Raw genomic sequence first — 20,375 nt, forward strand, 5'->3', positions numbered from 1 at the left:
ATCTTCACCAAAGATTAATTGTTAATTTTTCTTTCTTACCACATTTGGTTGTTAATTCACATAAATCTTATGTCCCAATTCAAAGGTAACATATAGACTCATAGTGACTGCTTCTTCCAGAAAGCAGCAGATAATTCCATAAGAACAAAAAGAAAAAGAAAAAAACACATAAGCTCCTTGTGTTGGTCAAGCCTGCTCTGTTATCCCGTGCAGGAATCTCCTTGGTCCATCCAGAGAGGCATTGACGGTCTGTTTGTGCATCTCAGGTGGTGTGCAGTACGATGTGCTCTGTTCCATTAGCTTATCTTTACTCATATCCAAACCCAAATGAAGGAGAGAACGCACAGAGGCACAGAAAAACAAAATGCAGATTGCTCCACAAATGGACGGACACATCAAATTCTTCCAATGGATGTCTTGGAGGCAGTGCTTAACTATCAGTTACCTCGTGCCTGGATACGATTAGCGTTTAGAAGTTTAGTCCAATTGTAATCCACATTCCACTGTTTTCAAAGGCAGATGGAGCCATATTCCTTGGCAGGGTAGAGGACAGTGACCGGGACTGTGATAGTAAACACGGCTGCTGCAGGTGCAAAACACAAGATTGAATATAACTTGACTAGAAATGAGTGAAACAAGTGGACAAACTCCTTTTTTTTTTTTTTAACCATCGGGCATTGAGTCTTTAAGGATGTGGAGCTGAGACGTTACAAAAGAAAGTTTCTTATTCCCATATTCCGTTTTTTCTTACTTGGTCACCAGTTTGAATTCATATATTTATATCCATTTATATATATTTATACAGTTAAAAACACCATGGAGATGACAGACTATTTGGTTTCTTTATCTAAGTAGAAGTTTCTCCTTAAATAAATGCATATAAATAAATTATCTTTTCACATGTTCAGGACTGTCACTCTCCCACGCTTCTACTCACAGCAGGTCCTCAGAAAGTCAATGGTAGCTTTCCGTGGTATACCAGTTTTGGCAAAGTATTATGAAGCCCCAAGACACACACACATTTGTGGTTAGACCTGTCAACTCCTTCTCATTGGCCAGGCTCTGTGGCATCTTTGTGCATGTCACTAGGGCTCATTAACTGAGTCTCCGTGGGCCCAAAAGAGGCCACTCCCCCTTGTCCACCCCCATTTGCTAAAAGAATGCACACAGTCTCTTTGGCCCCCTGAGGGAAAGAGCTACTGATGTCCTCCTGTTTCCTCTGGGCAAGTGCTAGTGCTCTGAGTTGATCCTGAGCCTCGTCAAGTAGTGAGGTCACTTCCTTCCGTCTACCAGCCATTTGGTTGGAGACCATTATGTTGGACTGTTGACTGACAGCTGAAGCATCAGCTGTGCTTTTCAGAGGACTAGAACTGCTGCTTCCATCAGTAGGAGCTGTTTGCATACACGAGACCTCATCCTGGTAGGAGTGGACAGAGGGGATAATTGGGATAGAGCAGGGACGACAGGGAGCAGGAGGACTTTGGCTAGGGCCGCCCGACCTGAGGCTCTTAGCGCACCTCTGGTCTAAATGGCTGCTCCAAGATTTAGAGGATTGTGAGGGTTGCATATTGTAAAAGGAATCTTGATGTAGGTCATTGCCAGGGCCGGAAAGGTTCCTGTAAAGAAAGAGGAAAAGATGACAGACTGAGAGAGGGAGATTAAGGAAAAGACAGGGATATATTGAAAATGATTAGAGTGCCAAGAAGGAGGTTTGTTGAATCTCAGAGAGATTGATACCTATTCTGAAAGCCGAATAAAAATTAAGTGTGTAATTTCTGTGCCTGTAGCATCAACAAACAGAACTGCAAAAATAATCACTGGTTTAAACAGGTTCCCAAATACGCTGTCATCATGTCAACAGCAAAGTCCCTTTTCAAGGAAAATCAGTTCATTTTGCAGCCATATTGGCAACACCTCCAGGTAGCTACTTCGGGCATTTAAGACCTAGACCTATCTACTTGAATGGGGAAGTAGACCTAAACCTAAATTTTGCTTATTTTTAGGTCTCTGCTAGGATACAAGAATGTATTAAAACATAAAAAATAAATAAACACGAATTTGATCCTCTCAGCACACTCTGTCTTATAATGTCTTACATAATAAATGACAACATTACATAGCATTCATAATAAGACATCTAAAACAAAGCAAAGCCCATTGTCTTCTCTGACTTGTAATCATTTAGTTCAGCTGGGCATTAGCTGGTTTCCTGATTCAGAACTTGCTGCTCCCATGGCAGTCATTCTTAAGTTAATCTTCTGATGATTTGCATGCAAAATTCTTTCAAAAGAGATGAAAGCATAAGTTCCATCCAACCAGACCTATGGTAAACTAATCTCTCAATTTAGGAGCAATCGGTATTGTTCCCCTGATTCATTATCTTTGTGTAATAATTCATCATCCCTGACAAAGAATGGCTTTTCTCATAGCATCAATATTTAACCAAGCACTGCTTTTTCTGATAATGACTGAGTCACAGTTAAGCCTCAATCAAGGGGAGGCAAATTGTCTGATTCTATTTTCTACAAAACAGACAATATGACAGCAATGTCAAGCATTTCAGCTGGACATGGATCATCATTCCTGAAATATCAAGACTTGGAAACAGTTAAGGATGCATTGATTTAGCCTGGGTTTGTGAGATGTTGCTTCAGATTCAATATAATGTGATCATTCACTGAAATCCTCAATGTAAACAGTAAAGAGAGCTCTTTTGAAGGCAGCTAGAAATTCATGTGATTTTAATGAAACTCCTGTCTCCTGCTGAGCACGTCTCTCCAGCAACCCTCTCTCCACCTCTCCTCTAGTTGCACATGTCTAGACCTTTGACTATATGACGAAAAATCTGGTCTGCAGCTATCTCTGCCTACATAGAGGTCTGCCTACATACAGGAAGTGACTTTTATTTAGGGGTGGGCTTCTCTCAAAAACACAAAACATATGTAAAAAGTGTAAAAACTTCACTGGACTGACCTATTGCTCTGCTCCTAAATAAATATATTCAATGAGCTGATGCCAAAAACTTGCCAAATTCTGATCATTTCTTCCCCAAAACAAAAAAACAAAGATCAAATCAGATTAAAGGATTGCCAGATTGAAAGAAAGTATCTCACAAAAATACTGAGATCATTTTCTTCTATTTTAATTCTTAATGTGTAAACAAGCAGAAAACACTTTTGATGGTTAGTAGGTAACTCTTTTTCTCTCTCTCTCTCTCTCTCTCTCTCTCTCTCTCTCTATATATATATATATATATATATATATATAAGTGCTAGAGTTAGAGGGTCAAATAAAGATGGAACAGATTTGTTTTTAGTCATTTCTTAAAGATGGCTAAGGACTCGGAGCTGCTTGGATTGAGCTGGGCAGGTCATTCCACCAAGAGGGAACAGTTAATTAAAAAGTCTGGGAAAGTGATTTTTGTGCCTCTTTGAGATGGCACAATAATACGCTGTTCAACTGCAGAACGCAATCATCTAGAGGGCACATAACTCTGAAGTAATGAATTTAGGTTTATATATATATATATATATATATATATATATATATATATATATATATATATATATATATATGTCATATGTAACTATGTCCAAGGAAATTTTCTACTGGAAAAATAGCCTTGTGCCAATGATCAGATAGCAGGTACACCACAAACTGAGAATTTAGGTCCTCTGGATAATTTTATACACAACAGCTGGACTTAATATGAGTAAGCAATTATAAATGTTGTCTATGTACTTGCTTAAGCACTCATCTCGAGGGAACCCAGATGACCTACGTGGGCTGACAGGTACATTCCTATCTAAAAATATGGGCGCAATAACAGTGCAAAATCTGTTCCCTCCGTAAGTCATTTTAGTGTGATAACAGCACTTTTTCTGGGGCGGAAGGAATAAGACAGCCAGAGATTTTTTTCTGCAGTCATATGCAAAACAGTTCTATCTCTGTCTCTCCCTCCCTCTTTTTTTCTGTCACTCCTTTCCTGTCTCGCTCCCACTCTCCTTTCTCTTTCCTGTCCCGTATCCCAGCCTGTCTCTATGGTAACAGAGCTCTCTCCAGCAGAGGAATATTCTTATGCAGGCTGGAAGGCTGGAAATAGGTCAGTGCTGAGACCCTGTTGGAGATTTAAGGCGAGGTGGAGTCTTCCACACTACCAAGCTTTCCTGTATAGCAAGCAAGGAATAAGTGGGCCAGGATAGCCTATAGTGTGTGAGAGTTGATGGCTGGCCAATTCTAGCAAACTCATCCAGGACTGCCCATTCCATTGATATATCACTGGCTGTTTAATTGGCTATGACAGTGTGGTTTTTATTAGCTGTGCTGCGCCTGGAAAAGGCACCACTCTCCAGTGCTCTCCTGTCTCAGTGAGTCATGCCTGCATACAAAACTTCAATAATAGAGCTCAGACAAGCCCTCTTGTTGCTCCTGCAGCCAGCATTGAAACAAAGGCATATGCTTGCCACAGAAAACTTGGGAGCTATTATAAAACAGGCTTTATGACACATACACAAAACTATTAAAGATACTCTCTGGGTAAATGTATTTTATCATACATTAGAAAGCCAACCTGGCCAGTGACATAGCACCAATCTTGGAACCTCTCTTGGAACCATGAGACTGGGCCCTGCACACAAGTGATGACATCATGCAGTAAAGTTTGCACTGGGTGTTGAATCAGTTTTGCAAATTTAGACAGACAGTTATGTTATTTTGGGCAAATCAGCCCTTTCCTAAATACGTTTCTCTTTATTTATCACTTATGTGTATTTTCTCTTCTCTGTCTTAATTAAAAAAAAGATTTAAGTGTATATATGACTGTTTACAGCAAGTCAAAGCTGGTTATGATGTTGGAGATGTATACTTCATGATATTAATTTATACTTAATTTAACTTATAATCAATCAGTACAAATTTAACTATGTTTTTAAAGCAACCCCTTGCATCATTCTTATTAATTATTCTTCATGTGAGCCAAATGTTGTATTGCTCTGTATTTTCCTGATTTCCTAAAAAAAAAAACAGGTTATAAGAGTCATTTGTTTATGTATCAGACTAGAAAGTATTCACTACAAAGAACCAGCTCAGAAGTCATTTGTTCATAAATCAGACTAAAAGGTAAAAGGTAATAAAATAAAATAAAATAAATCTATAATACTTAAAATAAATAAATATAATTAAAATAAATATATTCACTTAAAAGAACCAGCTCATATGTATAATTTATTTATGAATCAGTCTAAAACTATTCACTAAAAAGAAGCATCTTAAAAGACTATTTTGTTTGTGAATTTGTATACACTGGTTGTTTGCATGTTTTTTTTTTTTTTTTAGCAGTTTAATAGAAAAACATTTCATGTCATTATATTTTGATTCATATCATTGTAACTGCATCACATTGAACACAGACTGCACACTCACATTCACAATTCAGATATGAAATATAATTTATTTTGCTGTAATGGGTGGTGTTGGCCCAGTGGACAAGACACATGCCTGTGGTGTGAGAGACCTGGGTTCGAATCCACTGTGAGACACCAATGTGTCCCTGAACAAGACACTTAACCCCTAGTTGCTCCAGAGGCGTTCGACCTCTGACATATATAGCAATTGTAAGTTGCTTTGGATAAAAGTGTCAGCTAAACGAATAAAGGTGTAAATGTAATGCTGATGGTTTGGAGATGATGGTAAAGATTCAACAGCGGGGGAGCACTACTGCTGAAAAGTGGTCCAGGCAACATTGATACACACAAAACAAGCAAAAAAAAAACACATTTATATAATGAATCTGGAGAAAACTTCTAAGATGCAGTAGGAGAAACAGAAAAAATGTCAAGTGTAAGAATGGCCACTGCCTTGGGAGTTGTGTGGCAGAAGTGGTTGTTTAAAACTGCAGATTGGCACATAAATCAGAGGAGAGAGAGGGCAGACAGAGGGGTCCTGATAAAAGCATACAGTGTCAACGACCAGTAATCTTTGAATGCAATTTTATTGCATTAATGCATCCCATCCATCAGAGATAACAAACTAGAGTTTAATCCATTGGCTAAGACTATGCATGAGCAAATAATTAGCGTTAAGCTCATTGACCTGTAGCAAAGAATTTTTCTAACTAACCTTCTCACTGACTCCCTTTCAGAGCTGTCTACTTCGTGGAGATGTTGGTAGGCAGGACCAGAATCTCTTGATCCACCAATGGCATTGAGACATCCTTTGGTTATGGGTGGGGTTCTGCGAGATGTAGGCCGAAAAGCAGAACGACTCCTCTGATCTGGACTATGAGAGAGGGAACCGCTCCTGTAAAACAAAATACACATATAACTACTGGATGTCTTTATTTGTATTTTTGTGGTATTGCTCTGCCATTTTGATCCCCAAGGAGAAATGATACACATTTGACAAGTGCATGTTTACTGAACGATAAATAATATGCTGTGTGGCTTTGATTAAAAGCAGAATTAAAAGCATCAGAAAACAAATAAATATATATATATAAGCACATGTGACTCAGAACAAAGCAAACCACTATACTAATTTCTCTGAGATTTTCTGTCCCATTCCATGGCATTTTATTATGTTAGAAATACTCAACACACTCACTTTCTCTTTGTCTCCATCTGGTGTTCTGAATGTTTTACAAAGCAGAACATATTTTCATAAAGCTCCCTGAGAAAAGCACTATGAATAAACGGTACTTAGGAATGTAGTCTTTAGTCTACACACCTGCAAACTTCATTAAAAAATGATTTACTAGATATATGTCCTCTATCATTAAAAAATGGAGCATATTACCAACGAGTCACCTTGTTCCCAATTAGATATTTATGTGATACTGCTAGGCAAACTACAGTGGAGATGTTGTACATAACGTTACCACTGAACGGGGCCACATTAACATAGAGATTAATTGACCTATCAGACCGCTGGCAGTAAGGAGCACACATTTGATTATTTGGTAAAAATAGCCTGAAGAGGAATTCATGCTTGGTTTTAGATAAGTCTCAGAGTCATAATTCACCGCATATTTAAGTAACAGAGTCATAATTCACTGCATATTTAAATCCTTCCTTACCCTGAGTCAAGAGCAATCAGTTAGATTGTGATGATCATTTGATGACATGAGCAGTTGGGGAAAGATGGCACAGGGGGCAAACGGCTGTTTGCAAACAAATTACATGCATGTCATCACAGAAAAAATAAAAATACATGTATATGACTGAAAGAGTGCAGTGAGCCACAAACAAAAACAGAGAGTAGAATCAGGGCTTATCATTTACATTAAGGAATGCATGAAGATTAAACAAGGTTGAAAGGCTTTGTGTCTCTGCTATAAGAGACCATCCCCAGCCCTCCATAAAACCCCCCAACACACCACAACTCTTATCCACGGATGGACAAGCCATCATTTAAAACAAAAAATCATTCAAATCAAAACACATTTTAATCAATGAAATCAATGAAACATTCTATTAGACTCTAAAACAACCAAATACCTCAATTTCAGTTTTCCCTTCTCTGCCAAAATACATTTTTGACAACCATATTTGACATGCTTTTTTGGTTTTAGATTATTATCAAACACTTAAAAATGCTTCTAGGGCTACATCTACATTAATCTGGATGCATTTGAAAACAGTCCACACTAGCGGTTTCAAGCGTTTTGCAAACGTTGTCTCATCCACATTGAAACATCAGAAAATGTTAAATTCGCTTTCTGCGCATACACAAAGCCTCAAAAAAGCTCACTGCAGATTATACACACGGAACAGACATGATACGTTTTTATGCAGTTTTTATTATTTTATTTACGAAAAGGACCCACCATTCACTGATCTAAAATGCAACTGACCTCATTTTTTGCCACTAATGGCAATTGAGAATAAATTTGCATTCACCTTTGCGGGACTGTGATATGAATAGTGTACAAAGTTACACATCTGTAGCAACAGTGTGAAAATGCATAGCACATAACATGCATAATACCAGTATAAACATGGATATCATCGTTTTCAAAAGCCTCTGTTTTCACACTCCACACTACAATGCGAAAACGCTGTCTCAGTGTGGACAGAAGGCCAAAACTGAGAGAAAAAGATGCGTTTTCAAACAAGGCCTAGGTCACCTATAACAATGACACAAGGTATCCAGAGAGGATACACAACATATGTCTTAATCCAAATCCTTAAATAAATCACGGATTAATCTATGTGCTGTCCCTCATTCCCAATTCTTTGTACAGAGTCCCTAAAGTCCCTCGTTCCCAAATATATATATATAAAAAACAAAAACAGAAAAAAAAATATATATATAGATATTGTCAACTGTAATAATTGTTCTCAAACAATTATTGGTCAAATAAATGCAGCCTTGGTGAGCAAAATCAAAACATGAAGCTGCCATATTGCATTGCACCAGAAAACTGATTATAACAAGGACTGGACTGGTTAATTGCATGTCGTCCCAGTGAAATTTATCTCCATATACTGCTACTCTGTCGTTTGTGTTGTCGCTATTACAAAAGTGCATATTAATGTATGCATTACCATTTAGAACTATTATAATTGTCTTACTATTAAGTAATTGCTCCATAGTCACCGGGTGCACTGTAATGGAGAGCTTTTTGACAGAGGAATGTGGATTTCATACTTAATCGTTACAATAACCATTGTCAAAATGTCTTTCAATGTCATTAAATTAGCATGGAACAAGTTATTTTTAGAAGGATAAAACAATGATTTTTATTTTATGATGATTCATACCTGGGGTGTTTTCCTGTCAATGTGCCCTGTGGACTGGTAGAGGCAGCAGTACTCTGAACGAAACTAGACTCTCGAACATGTGGTGGCGAGGACCTTGTGGGTTTATAATACTGCAAAAGACACAAAAGTCAAGTTGGAAAGTTGGAAGACAAATGTTCAACATTCTACATTGTCGAATATGGGCAATGCTATGTTCTGTCATCTAAACATTTAATTAATACCTTTTCAGTCCCAGTTGGATAATGTATCCAGTATGCAAGAGCAGCTCAGGCTTCTGCTTAACTCTTCGCTTTTACTCTTGTCTTTGAAAAATAGTCATTGGCCGGGGTCAACACGGTCTCACACCAACTCGTCACATATTGACGCTTGGTCAGGACACTTGACGCTTGGTCAGGCATCACTTTTTGACGCACAGAGTACCCCTTTAGTGTCATTTTTCGATGTGCAATGTCCTCCATTGCTTTAAATAAGAAACCCTTAGTGTCAATGTGCCAACGCAAAAGGCTTATCGTCATGATTAAATAATATATTGGGCAATAATATTGCCATTTTTACATATATTTTGGTGTGTGATTTTTCAATATAAATAGTCACAACTATTTTGTTTATAATACACTATTTACACATTTATGAGCAGGTATCCAAACCCATATCCCTAAACTTACCATTTGTCAATAAGACACAATATATAACAGACATGTTTGCAATGCTTTTATACTGGTTTTTTATGGCTGGTTTTTGCAATAAATACCTGTGACTGTACTTTTATTTGCCTGTTAAATGTTTTATATTGTTCAGAAGTGGGTAGGTTTAGGTTAGGGGTGGGGTTAAATGCTCCAATGAAAGTATACATTTATATAAAATTATTTAAATTTAATACAAATGCATTAAAACTATTAAATTTAGGCAAAAAACTGAAAACAACAGAGGACCCTGTGCTTCAGAAAAATATGCTTAAGGAGTACCTTGAGCATCAAAAAATGATGCCAAGGTGTCCTGACCAAGTGTCAATATATGATGAGTTGGAGTGAGACCATGTTGCCGGGGTTCCACTGATACTCAGATAAACCAACAGACCTATATGGAACCTGCAGACAAATCCAATTTAAATTTCACACCTTGAAAGACTACCTCATAAAAGCCCATTTCTGCTTTGGGCAGAATGCACACAATGATCTAAATGTCAGAGAGATAGTTAATCTCCTCCACTATCCCACCTTCACTCCACAGAGTCGAGTGGAAGAGAAGAGAGAGAGGGGGAGAGTACAGGAGGAAAAGAACTGATGGCTGATGAGGGATCAGAGAAGGGCACTAGAGTCACTCTAATTGGATAAAATAGCACTTTCAGGACTGTAAATCCAAGCAGTGTCCCAATAGCTTCCTCTAATGGAACTTGTGTTGGAATAATATGTGCAGTGCAGAAGAAACTGTTTTTTTGTTTTCTCTTTTACATTTGGCAGATGCTTTTTTTTTTTAAAGCAACTTACATTGCACTCAAAGTATGAATTTCTACAGTTTATGCATTCCTTGGGAATACAATTCATGACTTTTCCATTGCTAGCACCATGCTGTTTGAGCTACAGGGAACACTGAAACTTTATTGTAATTACTTAAAAATATGCAGTGTATGTGCATAATTTAGCAACTCATTATGTTCTGCTCAGCAAATTATGACTGGGAGCATCTTTATAGTATGATTCGAATGCATCATGTAACAACCCAGCCTACAGGAATTGGTTCAATTGTGATATAACAGTAGCTTGGAGAAAACCTCTTGTGTATGTGAAATATTGACACTGCTTTGACAAAGAAATGACATTTGCAGTAAGCTTGACATTTTATTTTCAAACCTGGGGTGAAGTAAGATGACAATACATATGTCAAATGTAGCCCACATGAAAGTGAGTCATACGTTTTAAATCACTTACATAAACCTTAGTGTTTTAACTCAAAACAAAACTAGTGTATGATTACTTGAGACTTTTATATATGGTTGAAACACTCTGAGCATTTAACCAGTTATGTAATGCAATGCTGTTATGTTTTGTTATTATGATATGGCCATCTCTTACTCTATTCTAATATGAATTGCACAGCTGTATGACTTAGCGTCTTGTAAAGACAGTAAATGCACTATTGAACATATCAGTGGGAGCTAGAGTGTGTATGAGTGTATATGTTAAGATTTACACAGAAGACTAATAACAGGTTTATGTGAATTCAGAGAGAAAATAAAAGCTGAATATATGAAACCATATAGAATATGGTTTGCTGAAATGATCATTTTATATCTTGTAGTCCATGGTGTGCAATATGAAATTAACAGTCAGTACATTTTTCCCCCTCAAACCCAAACATATTCTGCCATTAGTATGATGGCCATACTGCTTCACAAAAGCAAAGTTATAACTCAGAGCACAAGTCTTAAAATTCATTTCCCGCAAAAGGTTTAAAAAAAGCTGTCTGATTCATTCAAAGATAGAAACGGTAATTTCTGAATTTAGGGTCAACCCTTTATCAAATGGGTAACTAGCATTAGAAAAGCTAGAAGCCTATCATTACTGAAGCAGTCAATTTCTTTTCCCTTAGAGATGCAATTTGACCGCACTCAAAAGAACCTGTTCAGGCAATCTAAAATGACTTCATCCGAAACATTTTGAAAGCACATCTTTCTGATCTTTGAAAAAGCATTTTCTTTCTTTTTCGAAGCACAGCCACCTACATTTCCAGAAAATGCTTTTAAACAAACAGGCTTGAATAGACTGCTTAGCTGTTAAATGAATCAGGTGAATTCAGCCAAATTTTATAAAGTTTAGAAAAAAAACACTTATTTTTTTATATATAGCCCAAAATTTTCATTTTTAAAATCTGATTAAGACTTACGTGCAGGTATCAAGCAGGTTCTTCTGTATTATGAAACATATTGATGTTTTATCAAGGGTAATTCACAAAAAGTGCTCACAATCTTGGACCGTACAAGAAAAAACTGCTAAGAACATTTGGAAAAAGAGGTCAGCAAACTGATATTGAAATATTATTGTTAATGCATCTGAGGAGGAATATGCAGCTAGTGGGCAGAACATGTGATGTTTACACATCCTGAAATGCTGATAAGAAAAGCAATGAGCATATTGGACAAAAGGGTACTATACAAAAGAGCTAAAAATTGAGACTTATAAAAGAGTAATCTATAAAATCTATTTCAAAATAGCACTGCAGAGACCACCTCAGACATCATAATGGCACATATGAAAACTGTACAGACTTTTCAAGCTTTACAAGCTACAACACTGTAGACAGTAACTGATTAAATGTCATGCCAGTGAAGAGTTTCTAAATGTGTTACATGAGTTCAGAGAGCTGTGAATTGTTCTTCTTGCTCAACCTCATGTCAGCTGCAAGTCAACATATATTTCACACCCATAATGAAAAACTTTCTGGTATGCAGGGGCAAAGCAAACAACAAAAATGCACATTTACCTGGCACTTGCTAGCCTAAAATATCATTCTAGACAAGACAAGCTGTGTGTTGCCTGTGTATTAATAAATGTTTGTTTATATGCCCATGGGCTGAACTTTCACGAACGTTGCACCAGAAAGAGTGAGGTGCTTATGAAATATATATAGAGGAAAAGGTTAGGACAGAATTTGAGATGAGATGGAAACATATCTTACATCAGTTTTACAGATATTTCTACCAGAGGTTTCTCTAATACAGATATGCAAAAGTCACTCCATCTTATATTTAGTGCAGATCATATCATTACTGAAAGAAAAAAACATCATGGATAAACAAACTAACATCATGTGTCAAAAGCTGGTCTATCCTTGTCAGTGGACTAGTTTTGATTGCTTTGGCTGGAATTTGCATGTTTTCTGACAGTGCGATTGCTGAAGCGATTAAACATCTCACTGGGTTTGAGTGACATTTAAATTACCACTGTGTTTCAATGCAAATAGCCCGCATCGGCTTATCTGTGATGGATCTGCTAGTTGGAGTGACTGAGAAAGTAATGAATATTAACCAAATGTCCCAACAGGATGCAGGGAAGGTAACACAGTCTACATTTTCTGTGACACTGGACTGGTGCAAAGTTTCTGAGCTAGAAAGACAGAGAATGATGTAGTCATCACAAACCCTCAATGATGGACTAGTGTGACTACCATTATTAGTGTGTCTGTACTCAGAGAACGGCTGTGACACAGCCGATGGGCTGAGCGGTGTGTAACTGTGTTAGCTGTTCTTGCTTTTAATTGCAGATGAGCAGAAAAGTCATAAGATGTGAATCTGAACCCCTTTTAATGTGAATTTTCAATGATCACATCATAATCATAATATACTTGACTACATTAATGACTCCATGAGATTAAATAAAAAGTTTTGTGGCTCGTAGTCTAGTTGTTCTCAACCTTTTATAATATTTTAACTCTAATGTCCCCCCTAATATTCTAATACAAGGAAAGGAATGGTTAATTACATGCTCTCCCAATTAAATTTATCTCCATACTGCTACTCTGCCATTTAGCCTATGTTGCCGCTATTACAGAAGTGCATATTAATGTATGTATTGCCAAGTAGAACTAATATAATTTTGTTACTATTCAGTAATTGTACCATAGTCACCGCACAGGACATTTTCAAAAAACATTTCATAGGGTCTATTAAAAGTCAGATCACAACAGTAGAGACAGACTAGAAGGCAAGATATAAATGCAACCCAGTTCAAGAATATACCATCCGTATACAAACATACATTGCTGCAGGGTATAAAAGGGGCCAGAAGTGCTTACTTTCTGTAGCTGAAGGCTTTGCTGAGGCCTAAGGCTGGGTGTAGGGGCCAGGCTGCACGAGGTGAGGTTGTAGTTTTTCTGGCTACGGCTCTCTTTTAAGTGTGCCTGGAGCTTTTCCCTTCTTTTCCTGTAGGGGGCAGCATAATAAGATAAGAATCCAAAAATACCATGGGCTATGAGGATATTTATTTACATAAACTCACACAAGCAGACTCATTCACATGCAAACACATCACCCATCATCTGTGAGAATATGTTCTGACAGTTAAGACAGCCCATAGTTATTTTTCTGGGAAATAAAATAATAACTGCTGTACTTAAATGTCACTACATTATTGTTTGATTTTTTCTTCTGTCGGTTCACTCACTCATTGTATCATGTGTTCTATTTAAATTGCTGGGCTGTTCTGTACACACCCCTTCTTGCTTCTGGAGCTCTGGCTTGCAGACAGTTGCTCTTCCTGATGATTCACTCAACTCATGGGTGAAATATGGATACATACTAAACCGCATGGATCAGATCCATCAAAATTTCAGTGTAATGTGACTATTATTACCATTTTCCTACTTATGCCTATGGCATGCTGCATTTTAAAGGATCATATTATACACGTTCTAGGCTATTACAAAGGCAGGGGTTAAAAAGGGGGGAAAACAGTCATCTTGAGCCTACAATAACTGTGAATATCTTTCTCAATTAAATAGTTGCACTGAGCCTGTAAAAGCTGAACAGCAAAAGCACCAGCAGCAGCACATTCGAAGCATGCCATGGGTCAAAAATGTTTTAATTCAATCCTTTTGGAAAGGTGGCCAGTAGAACTGTTGGTGCTTTTATGAGAAAGTAATTACATCCCCTTCTCCAGTCATTATTTGTTTCCATAGCAGTCACTCTTTCCTCAAGCTTGTTATATAGCACCCTTCTTTCAAATGATATGCTCTGGGGAACAGCTCAAGCTTTGATTCATTCTGAGGTCCACTTACTTGTTCCGACAGTAGAGAGCTATGCAGAGGGTGCCTAGAAAGCTGATCCCCATGGCAATACACGTGATAGACATCACTTGTCTTTTGTACACCTCCTTGCTCTCTGTTGGGACGAAACAAACAAGGAGGAGAAAACAAGAAGAGACATGAACAAAACATTCACTGCTATTCAAAAACAAGTATATACAGCACATATGAGATGCATCTACAGAGAAACAATGACAATGAATTCAGCACATCACTAAATATTTGTTGCTGTAATAAAGGTTGCATGGAATAAGAGGATAAAACATGGATAGATGCTCTAGTGGGAGCTTAATTTGAATATTTTTTTATTTTGTCGATATTTCATCTGAAGAAAGATGAACATGTATAGCAATAGCCAAAATGTTGAAAGTCATGGAAGTATATTTAAATTTGTATGAGATGACACTGAATGATCCAAATGCTAGTTTTACAATGCGGCAAAACCCCCTATGTAACTCTTAGGGAGTCATTAAACTTAATCGTTGAAAAGGGGCAAGTAATTGATGCTGGTATTTATTTATTTTGTGGGGATGGATGGCACAGGACAAGTGTTAAAACCTAAACGGACACTATTAAGTGTGAAAAATAGCAGCTGTCATTTCTCATATGAAAGAGAAAATCACGTTTGTCTTCACAACTGTTAATAGGCGATCAATCAGATTATACTCAGACACAACACACTATACAAGAGCTGCTACAAATTTCACATTGAACACATTAGAGTATAATGAATATGTCAGCTACATGACTGTGAGTCTGTCTAGTAATAAAACAATTGTGAACTTTACAAGGTCAGACTCAAAGCAATCTTAACCTGGCAGGTGAAATTAACATGGTAAAGTCATCAAGGCTACCCAAAGTAATATCATACTCCCTTAAGTGCATTTTAGTAACACCCCCAGGTTGCTATTTAGGTGAACAGCTTTGAAAGGGTAAGGACCAAATTCTCCAAACATATTAGTCAAGATTGTGTTTGAAATAATGTAGCATTATTTTAAATCTGGAACAAAATCCGACAAAAAAGGTGACATGAATTTAGGTTTTATGATGGAAAATAAATAAATAAATAAATTCAAGACTAGAGTACATAAACTATCCCACACTAGCGATTTATCGAACAGTTTTATTTTAAGTTTCAGTGATTTTGTCATGTGGTTTTCTAATTTTTATTATTTTATTTCCTATTTCTTATTTTATCCAACACCTATCATACTAATTGTACACATTAATATTTCCATGGGTGGTCATTCTCCTCCCTATTATAGCGTCTATGGTAATAGATTATCCAACAGATCAGAGGTTCATGTAAGTCCACTAACTTCCAGAAAAGATCAAGAAATTAAAATGCAAAACCTTGTGAAACTAATCAAGCATCACTCAGTTTTCTCTTCTGCTTTCATTATTTATTCATTATGATGCTTCACAAATTGACTTCTTATTCCCATACCACTATTTGTTCACCATCACATAATTAAAGACACTGTAAACCCTGGAATACCAAAAGTATAAAAAGGGGGGAGTAGAGATAAGAGGAAGTGGGATGTATAAGCACATCCTCTCATTACACCACATTACCTCATCCTCTTCCACATAACATTGATCCTCTCAAAGAGATGAGAGTGATGGGCAGGAAAAGTGGGGTGTTATGTTAATTTATCCATTCTATCATCCGTGCCTGCTATTAATGCCCATCATTTTACACATATCATCAGTGCTCTCAAAATATTAATGCCCAACATGTCCCTGTGCAATGAAAAATAAATAAATAAAATAACGCATGTTTGCTTTTAAATTTATGAGGTATATTTATGAAGTCCAAATCCAGCTATAAGTATTATTGTGATGCCAATATAAAATTTTCAGGATTGATATATACAGTATATTTATGCAAACACACAATCATTGACAAGTGAAATTAATAGTTTTAATCTAGTCAAAAGTGACAGTATGTTTTTACAATGCTAAAAGAAAATTCTAGAAGTATTAAATAATTTCAAATAAATGTTGTTCTTTATACATTTCTATTAATCAAATATTCCTAAAGAGTACTGCAATTTTAAAAATTTCCCAGTTTTACTGTATTTTTGAATCAAATAAATGCAGCCTTGTTAAGCATAAAACCATTAAAACTTTTAATGGAATTACAGAATGCATTAAATATACACTTTGCTTATAAAGAGACACCTCTATATAAATAAATAAAGCATGTAAGTCAGTCACTATATGAGTGTTTTTTTCCCAAACAGTTCAGATTTTGCTCCATTGCCCTGACAGTCTAGACAGTTCTTTTTTGACAAGTCGCACCCATGAGTGACAGCAATGCAGAGGAATCTGTTAGCTGGTTTTCTATTTATCTTTACACATCACTACATAGAGCAAACTCTATGTAGCTTTTTTTTCTGACCTGTGAGGTCTGAGAGAAGTGTTGTATTTTTCACACTTCTGAGTTAATCATATTTGCGTGTTAGTGTGACCTGAGTGTGCACTTTTTAGTAGAGGTACCAGACATGTTGTGAGCTAGCCATGCTTGTTTAATAACCATGACTGAACTGGACAATGAGAGACCAGACATTTCAGTGGTGCTGCAGGCACTCTCAAAGACCCATCAAAGGTTTTGGCCCCTTCATGCACAGACACAACTTGAGCCAACCTGGAATACATGTGTTTCACTTAAGATTTCCATAACCTTCACATATAATTCAGGATTTTGTTTCCTTCTGATTTCTAACTATTAAAACCATCCACTGTAAAGGTTTACTACTATATATATATATATATATATATATATATATATATATATATATATATATATATATATATATATATATATATATATATATATATATATATATATTGGGTCTTATTTATGAAACACCCACAATCCAGCATAGAAAGTAAATCTGTAAATGTAAATTAACCAATTATTCTTCTCAGGGCAAACATTCATCCTTTCTATGTAAATGAGGCTTATTCTAAAATGCATGCTATTTGCCTGGCTTAATTATCATTATACTATAAATTAAAAATGTTTAGAAGAGACATTTGTGTACATTTCCTTGTGATCATGGCAGCAGTAATTAAAATAAATAAATAAAATAAAAATAAAAATTATCAAGAAGATCTCTATAATCAGTGTATATCCAGACATATTTTAGGCGTCTGGATTGCAGTTGTGTAGCAATGAAAGTGAAAGTGACGTGACATTCAGCCAAGTATGGTGACCCATACTCAGAATTCATGCTCTGCATTTAACCCATCCAAAGTGCAAACAAACAGCAGTGAACACACACAACCCGTGAAGACACACCCTGAGCAGTGGGCAGCCATTTATGCTGTGGCCCCCGGGGAGCAGCTGAGCAGATGCCTTGCTCAAGGGCACCTCAGTCATGGTAATGAGGCCTGAGATTCGAACCCACAACCCTAGGGTTAGGAGTCAAACTCTAGCCTAGTCTAGTCTAGTCTAGTCTAGTCTAACCACTAGGCCACGTAACAGTATAGCAATATAGCTTCCAATGTAGCAATACTGTATAGATCCTGAATACTATGTCAGTGGTAGTCTGATGCATCGTCCACAATATAGCAAATGGGGAATTGCAATATACAAACAGCACCCAGTACTAATTTCTTAGGAGTTTTTATGCTGTTACCTGATTTTAATAAATCCTTAAGTGAAAAGAGTGTGAAAACATTACAGACAGATTATGCAAAACCAATGATGATATTAAGAGGTACAACTCAATCTTATTGAAACAAGCAGCCAATCCGTAAAATAAACATCTGAGTGCATCACATGACTAATTTGTACCATGGTAAGCAGTTTAGATACAATAAAGTTATGGAATGATATTGCGGACTTTATTCAAAAGGCATTGCAAATTGTATTTGCAATTGTGGACGCATAAAATGTGACATAATCCAAACGCAAATGCAAATCGCGCATTGCCGTTTTCATTTTCGATTAAGTGAACGCACAGTGTCTGCCAAATTTAAAATGGAAATGCAAAGTCCGTTTGCAATTGTGTTTCCCATATCTTACGAGCTATGAGCCTGTCATATTTAAATAGCAATATTAATTACCACATTTGCCTTTTCACTCTCTCTGCACTGTGCATGTAAACTGCCAAAACTCAAATGGAATCGCAATACCTCGCTACACGGAAACCTGTCAATCAAGTGACGGGTGGGGCCATTTTATTGGGCGTGTTTGCATTGGGAAGTGACGATCGTACTAAAATGTACCATGTTTTTACTAGGGTAAATATGAGTTAACGATAGTGTTTATAATTAAGCCACAGTAGCCACAAATGTACAGTTGTCTGAGACGTTATGAAATGTTCTTTAACATCATGAACCATAAAATGTAGTCAGTGTTCTGCTATTGTTTATTTTCATAATAGGTAAACACAGGCCACAAGTTAACACGGTCACATTTCCTTGATTCAGCAGCTGCACGATGTAAAGCCGAGAGTCCTGTCTGGAATCTAGAGATCTGGTGCTGATTCAGTGTAGCTTGGTAGCTCAGTGGTAGGATAAACAAAAAAATAAAGAACGTCTGTGTTGGCCCGGGTTTCGAACACGCGCTAAAAGACAGTATGCCGTGAGAGATGACAGTCACTAACCACTGAGCCAATTTTCATCACCTATTATGAAAATAAACAATAGCAGAACACTGACTACATTTTATGGTTCATGATGTTAAAGAACATTTCATAACGTCTCAGACAACTGTACATTTGTGGCTACTGTGGCTTAATTATAAACACTATCGTTAACTCAAATTTACCCTAGTAAAAACATGGTACATTTTAGTACGATCGTCACTTCCCAATGCAAACACGCCCAATAAAATGGCCCCACCCGTCACTTGATTGACAGGTTTCCGTGTAGACGTTGGAAATTCAAATGCAAAAGGTATTGCGATTCCATTTGAGTTTTGGCAGTTTACATGCACAGTGCAGAGAGAGTGAAAAGGCAAATGTGGTAATTAATATTGCTATTTAAATATGACAGGCTCATAGCTCGTAAGATATGGGAAACACAATTGCAAACGGACTTTGCATTTCCATTTTAAATTTGGTAGACACTGTGCGTTCATTTAATCGAAAATGGTAATGCGCGATTTGCATTTGCGTTTGGATTATGTCACATTTTATGCGTCCACAAATTGAAAACGCAATTGCAAATACAATTTGCAATTCCTTTTGAATAAAGTCCGCAATATCATTCCATAATAAAGAGTCTATTAAACTCTGAAAAGCAAAATATCCTGCCAGCTCAGAGCTCGAAAATAAGGATGGCCATCATCATCAAAAAGCTGCCACATCTTAAAATTAAAATTACCTTTGTTAGTTTTATATGTTGGTTTTAAAGAAAATTTTTTTGGCAAATATTGTCGAGATTAAAAAAAAAAATTATTATAGAACTACAGGTAGGGCAAGTAGAAATCAGAACTATCTAAATGCTGAGCCATGCAATTGTTTGTTTTGTGTGTGTGTGTGTGTGTGTGTGTGGTTTTTGTTTTTGTATTCATAAACTCATAAACAGGTTCTGCCCTCATTCCAGGTGTGCAGCTATCATTTTAACTACCTATAACTAGAACATAAAATAAATTTCCACTCTCACCCCAAAACATTTTCCTTTTTTCTATATTTTTCCTTCTGTCATCATTTTCCTTCTTCATGTGCTCTATGCTAACTAAAGAGAAAGCCAAGCTCAGTATGTGGTCTTAAAAGGCCTGCAGGAATCATTCTGCTCTCTTTCATCAAGTGTAGTCCACTCTTTGCCGTTGCTGCTAAGAGGAAGTGACACTGACTTCAC

The 20,375-nt window shown here is 36.8% G+C and overlaps 1 protein-coding gene across 1 annotated transcript in view; it reads right to left on the bottom strand.

The window, feature by feature from the left end:
• Positions 1-287: 287 nt before the first annotated feature.
• LOC132110770 (pro-neuregulin-3, membrane-bound isoform-like) overlaps positions 288-20,375 on the bottom strand; it is a 339,324-nt gene continuing 319,236 nt past the window's right edge. The window contains exons 5-9 of the mRNA XM_059517703.1: positions 14,532-14,634; positions 13,551-13,677; positions 8,760-8,869; positions 6,118-6,297; positions 288-1,616 (exon numbers count right to left, since the gene is read on the bottom strand). Coding sequence (XP_059373686.1) covers positions 1,049-1,616; positions 6,118-6,297; positions 8,760-8,869; positions 13,551-13,677; positions 14,532-14,634 — 1,088 coding nt within the window. The 3' untranslated portion in view covers positions 288-1,048. The remainder of the gene's footprint in view (positions 1,617-6,117; positions 6,298-8,759; positions 8,870-13,550; positions 13,678-14,531; positions 14,635-20,375) is intronic.

Source organism: Carassius carassius, chromosome 30 (genome assembly GCF_963082965.1).
Source record: "Carassius carassius chromosome 30, fCarCar2.1, whole genome shotgun sequence".
Lineage (NCBI taxonomy): Eukaryota > Metazoa > Chordata > Actinopteri > Cypriniformes > Cyprinidae > Carassius > Carassius carassius.